At 44.5% G+C, this 6,156-nt stretch overlaps 1 protein-coding gene across 1 annotated transcript; it reads left to right on the plus strand.

Annotated features, from left to right (window-relative positions):
• The first annotated feature begins 2,322 nt into the window (after positions 1 to 2,322).
• Positions 2,323 to 6,156, plus strand: PEX10 (peroxisomal biogenesis factor 10). Its single transcript, XM_081341442.1, has 6 exons — positions 2,323 to 2,485; positions 3,662 to 3,742; positions 3,961 to 4,367; positions 5,054 to 5,229; positions 5,682 to 5,817; positions 5,999 to 6,156. Exons 1-6 carry the CDS (start codon positions 2,383 to 2,385, stop codon positions 6,065 to 6,067), a joined length of 972 nt encoding a protein of 323 aa, XP_081197568.1. The 5' UTR covers positions 2,323 to 2,382; the 3' UTR covers positions 6,068 to 6,156.

The following is a 6,156-nucleotide window of genomic DNA, read 5'->3' on the forward strand; positions in this document are numbered from 1 at the left end:
GGGTGAGGAATTCTGGGAGTTGAAGTCCACAAGTCTTAAAGTTGCCAAGTTTGAAGAGCCCTGCCATAAACTCTGTGCAGAGAGATAGGGTATCCCCAAGCAAATAGGGGATAAAATGTGAATGTGATCACAGTAAAATAGAGCATGCATGCCAAAATAAATGGAAGGCTCCAGTGACTTTGCTTGTCTATTATTAAAGAAAATCATTAAAGAAAGATTCAGACTATAAATAAGGAGAAATTTCCTGGCAATGGGAACCATCAGTGGAACAGCTTGCTTCCAGAATTTGTGGGTGCTCCATCCCTGGAGGTTTTCAAGAAGAGATTGGACAGCCATCTGTCCAGAATAGTGTAGGGGGTTGGACTAGAGGACCTCCAAGGCCCCTTACAACCCTATTACTCTCTTGTATTTGCAATTAATATTAGGTGGAGGAGAGACTGCAACAAAGTATATGGATCTAAAAAGCTTTGCTGCCATCTAGTGGTTGCTATCTTCTTGCATTCAGACCTAGTAGAATAATAGAGCTGGAAGGGATCTTGTAGGTCATCTAGTCCAACCCCCCACCCAAGGTGGTAATCCAAATCTTTCAGAAATGTTGGACTTCAATCTCCAAACTGGCATGGACTTTTCATAAAATACCAAGCACAAATCTGACCCAAAATTTGGAGTAGAACAGTCTCATATTTAAGACAGTGTCCCTGGGGGTCACGTGATCCCCTTTTGCGACCTTCTGACAAGCAGAGTCAATGAGGGAGCCGGGTCCACTTAACAACCGTGTGCCTAACTTCACAACTACAGCAATTCACTTAACGTCGGCGGCAAGAAAGATCGTAAAATGGGACAAACTCACTTAACAAACGTCTACCTTAGCAGCAGAAACTTTGGGGTTCACTTGTGGCTGTGTGTGTGTCATAAGTCGTCGTTCTCAGTGCCGTGGTCACGTAGGTCACTAAACAAAACTGTTGTAAGTCGAGGACTTCCTGTAACAGGTACGTTTACCACACTGAGTTATGTATACAGTAATAAAGGCAGGATTAAACATTTAATCAATAAACAATAAAGCAATAAAAGCAAGATAAAAGTGAAATAAATATATTAGCCCAAGGTAGCTTCCATGGGGATTTTAGCCCCACAACGTCCCCATGGGGTCAGCATATCTGCCAGAGAGCAATACTGCACAAATTCTCTTTTTAATGACCTTTCAGGGCTGAGACTCAACTCAAACACAAGCCTCCCTGCCCCTAAGCCAACATTTTTAGTCCCTACACCAAACTGACCCAACTGAACCCTATTTTTCTGCCTTCCCAGGGCCCCGAAGCCCAGATAAGCAGCATTGCACAAGCCACAAACCTACATTCCAACTAACCAGGGTTAGCTGGTAACCCAGTTTAAATCCTGGCACAAGCCCAGCTCCCCCTCACTTGAGCGGGGGGGGGCTGAGGAGGGGGCCTCCTGCTTCAACCTGCCTCTTCCTGGTCAGCAAAATCAGGCAGCCATTTTTTTTACAGGCCCCAAATCAATAAACACTTAAAATAAAACACTGGAATAAATAAAAGTTGGGCAGGCAGAGGGCAATGCATATTTCTGCAGCATTGGTGAAACTTTGCCACCTTGTTTCCTCTTAAATTTCTTTTGAAAATTTATTTTATTCACATTGACAAACGTCAGACCCCTCGCGTAGGCCTTCAGTTGGCGGGAGAGAAGCGAGTGCGCAGGCGCGCGGTGGTTGCCATGGCGGCCAAGCTACAAAGGGCATGGTTTCGTCATTACGCCGAAGAGGGCGTACTTTTCGTTAAGGCGACGGCTGCGCGTTCTGATTACGTCATCAGCCACCATAGATTTACGAAATCTGTAGAATTAAACAGTTTGGATAATCATTACCGAGGTCACTCAGAGAAATTTTTTTTGTTACCAAAGTAGAGTTTTTGGCGCTGGGATTAATATAGTGGTCAGCAAATTAGGAAAATTATAGGTAATCTAAAGCTTCGGAGGACAATAGTTTAAAATCGGTTGAACGCGAGACCCAATTATTCGAATTCAGCGGGCATCCTTCGGAATGTCTCTATCTATGAGGTCGGGAAAAGTCGATACCGACTTGGTGATAGATAATCACTCAATTACTTTCCGTATAAGCAGGCGTACAATTGGTCTGCCCTAGAAGAACGCTACAAACGTTAAATTAAAATTGACTCCTAACACCGAAAGTTGTGTCTCTACCTTCGTAACTCTACAAAGGGAAAAAACGCTTCCCTGCTCGCGTTCTAATGACGTAGACTCCGCGCCGCGTCGACAGGCGATGACGTTTAAACTGGGCGACGATGACGGAAGCGAAGAAGATCGCCAAAGCGTCCTGCCGCTTTTACTTCCGCGTTGTCGCTGGCCATGGAAGTCGGGCCGGCTCGCCTGGTCCGCTCGGCCCAGAAGGACGAGCTCTACCGGGGAGCGCTGAAGAGCCGGGCCGGCGCCGTCTTGTCTGGCCTGGCGGGTGAGGCGCCTCCGCCTTCTCTCCTCCCCGAAGCCCTTTCTCAGCCTTTGGTCTTCAGTCGGAGCCTCGGTTGAAATAAATGCATGTTTATACGCCTTTATCTAGAGTGCCAGGTTGGCTTGTGAAACAAAACACTGGAGCTTCGTGCCAGAGGGTAGAAAAGGAAGCCCTTTTCCGTTTTAAAGTTGTATATTTTGCCATTTAGCAGCCACACCGAAGGATATACGAGGTAGTCCTCGACCCAAACATTTCTGGTGTTAAGTGAGACATTGGTTAAGTGAGCTTTGCCCCGCACTACGACCTTCCTTGCTACCGTTGTTCAGTGAATCACTGCAGGTGATAAGCTGGTTGTGAAGTGAATCCGGCTTTTCCATTGACTTTGCTGGTCGGGGGGGTTGGGGGGCGAAAGGGGATCAGGTGCCCTCCCCCGGGACAGTGAAACTGTCGTAAATATGAACCATTTGCCCAACATCTCAATTTTAATCATGCTGCAATGGTCGTAAGTGTGAAAAATGATCATATGTTTTTTTCAGTGCTATTGTAACTTCGGTCACTAAATGGATTGTTGTAAGTCGAGGACTACATGTATTTCCATTAATTTTACAAACAACTGAAGGCAATGAGAGCATATCCAACACACCTCTTCCTCACAACAGCAACCCCTGTGAGGTGGGTTGGGCTGAGAGAGACCGACCCAAAGTCATCCGGCTGGCTTTCATGCCTAAGCAGGATTATAACTCATTGCCTCCTGCTTTCTAGCCTGTGGCCTTAACCCTTTAGACCAGGGGTCTTCAAACTTGCCCCTTTTATGACTTGTGGACCTTAGCTCCCGGAATTCCTTAGCCAGCGTGCTTTAGATCAAAGTGGCTCCATATTTTTTTTACTTGTTATTTACCTGTTATTCAGTGTACGAAAATGGTACAACCATCCTGGCACCGCTATGCTTAATTGTGCTTTGTTTTTTTTTAGTTTTTTTTAATCCCATTTATATCCCACCCTTCTCCGAAGACTCAGGGCGGCTTACAATCTAAGAAGCACAAATCAATGTGAAAGGATGGTGGTAGTATTTTTGATGATAAGAAATATGCTCCCTGACTCCCCTTCCAATGTTAGTTGGATAAAAATCAAACAGCGTTGCTTTCCCTGGTGATGTAATTCTACATTTCGGCTCCTTAGGTGCTAAAATCTGGCTAGAATGGCAGAAAGAAATGGAGCTCCTGGCTGACGTTGCCTATTTCACCCTTACTACCCTGTCAGGTAATGATTCTGTCTGAACTGAGAGCTAAAGACACCTAATTCCTTCCCTCTCTTGTCACTGGGTTGCATTTATATCTGGTCCCACTTGCTTGCTTTTGTAAGCCGAGGACTTTCCTGTGGTGCTTCTGTCAATCTAACCTAAAACTGTGTTAATAATCCTGTCTTCGGGGTTTCCATTGTATATCGCTTTTTTTTCCTCCCTCCCCCACCCCTTTCAGGTTATCAAACGCTCGGTGAAGAATATGTCAACATTATCCAAGTAGACCCATCTAAGAGGACGGTCCCTTCGCTCAGACGCCGGGCCCTTCTGATTGCTCTGCATACCCTCTTGCCTTACTTGTTAGACAAGGGACTGGTCTTGCTTGAGCAGGAGCTTGAGGCTGCCTCCAACGGATCACAGACTCTGCACACCCAAAATTTAAGTGGATTGCAAAGCCGGGCGTTACTCCGAAGCTGGTTGCGGAAACAAGTCAGACGATTAAGCGAGTGGCAGAGAACGTCTCTTGCTCGGGCTGTTCATATCATCAAGCCCAGCATCCCGTTCCTCCGTAGATTGCACTTAGCTGTTTTTTATATGAATGGCATCTTCTACCATTTATCTAAAAGGACAACAGGCATCACATATGTGAGTGGTTCCCTATGCTTCTGTTCCTAAGTTAGGCACCATCAGCAATGTATAGAAGGGTGCTTAGCCAACTTAAATCAATGGCACCATTGTTTTGGTTGTTTTTTTTCCTGGAATGTTTCTTAAAAGGCAAACATGGGAACGATACGTATTCCAATGCTTAAGGATGTAATTTGCTGTTTTCACTGGAAAAGCCCCTAAATCACTAAATGAAGTTTGCGTCCTCCAGCATAAAAATGATCGAGTTATGATTTGAACCGGGGAGCCAGTGAAGGCGCTGGTTTAGAAATTAGGAGACTGTGAATTCTAGTCCCGCTTTACAAATAATAGCAAAGCTGGGTGATTTTGGGGTAAATCTCTTCTCTCAGCCCAAATCACCTGGGAGTTGTCCTTGTGGGGAAGAGAGAAGAATGGAGGGATATTACGTACGTTTGTTGCCTTGACCGGCTTATAAATAATAAAGGGATAAAAATCTAATAAATAAAAAATAAGAATTTCCTTGATGGGGAGCTATTCCGTGAGATGAAAGCTAATGCCCCAAAGCATCAATCTAATTTCAGGCAGCTCATGATTTTAAAAAGAATACTCTTTTCTCATAAACAAAGCATTTGAACAGAGCTACTTCTATGGCAAAATCTTAAATTTACCTTCAGTTGATGATTTTGCTTAATTCTTCTGTTCCCCAGTTACGCTCTGTTGGGCTCGCCGAAAGTGACCACGGCATTCGGTCAAGTTACAAGCTGCTTGGAATCGTTTCATTCCTGCATCTGGGACTGACCCTTGGCCTCTACACGTACAACCTCCGACATCGGCAGAGGGCAAGAAAAGAATGGAAGCTACTCCGTAACCTCTCCTGTCAGACGTACGAAGTCGGGATTTTGTTTTATTGAAAGGGAAAGAGAATTAACATCCGCAGCGTCCTCTTAGTAGTGTTTGAAATTCAGCTTTCGATTTTCACAGTTGAGAGTTAGGTGGCATTAAGAAAGTTAAAAATGGCTAAAACTACACCCCAGAAAAATACAGGTTTGTGGGTATTGTACTTTAAAATGTATTATTCCAAAGGGCTTTTATTGTGCAGAACCTGGACTTTCGGCCTATGGGATATTGAGTTTTAAAGTAGTCAAAATACAGGACCAAAGCACATAATGTTGTAGGAGCAGAAATACATTAAGGAAGTGGCTCCATCTTTGCGGATTCTACCTGGAGATTCACAGTTCCCTAAAATTTTTCTTATTTCTTACACCCATCGATCTCTTTTGGAATCATCTTTCTCGCTGTAGAAGAGTTAACTCTGTCTAATGTCGCTTCCTTCAGAAGCCAGCCCAAAGAGAAGATTCCTAGCCGCAGTTCGCGTTGCACACTCTGCTTAGAAGAACGCCAGCACACCACAGCCACACCGTGTGGGCACCTCTTCTGCTGGCAATGCATCACTGCCTGGTGCAACACCAAGGTGTGTGTTTATAATTTATTACGCTTGAAACGGAGAGCTACACTGGTTTATGTGTTAAGTCATGCGGTGGGGGAAAAGTGAATTATTTTCTACAGGGACCCTGCCTTAAAGACCGGGATGGTTTTTAAAGCAATTTGAAGGGTTTACATTTCCTAACCCTATTTTTTTTCCCTTCCCGCAGACTGAGTGTCCTCTGTGCAGAGAGAAATTTCATCCCCAAAAGCTTATTTACCTTCGACACTTCCGGTAAATTGAATGGTGAACTGCCACGAGCCAAAGGAACTGCAAGCTTTGAATGAGTGCAAGATTTTATTTTGATATTAAATGGTTGTGATCAAA

This window comes from Vipera berus, assembly GCF_964194415.1.
Source record: "Vipera berus genome assembly, chromosome: 17".
NCBI lineage: Eukaryota > Metazoa > Chordata > Lepidosauria > Squamata > Viperidae > Vipera > Vipera berus.

What these genes read in the sequence shown, in the direction of transcription:
- PEX10 (XM_081341442.1), top strand. Translation starts at nt 2,383, where the DNA reads ATGGAAGTCGGGCCGGCTCGCCTGGTCCGCTCGGCCCAGAAGGACGAG. An exon ending in GGACAACAGGCATCACATAT is followed by an intron (nt 4,368 to 5,053) that starts GTGAGTGGTTCC and finishes TCTGTTCCCCAG; the next exon opens with TTACGCTCTGTTGGGCTCGC. An exon ending in CTGCCTGGTGCAACACCAAG is followed by an intron (nt 5,818 to 5,998) that starts GTGTGTGTTTAT and finishes CCCTTCCCGCAG; the next exon opens with ACTGAGTGTCCTCTGTGCAG.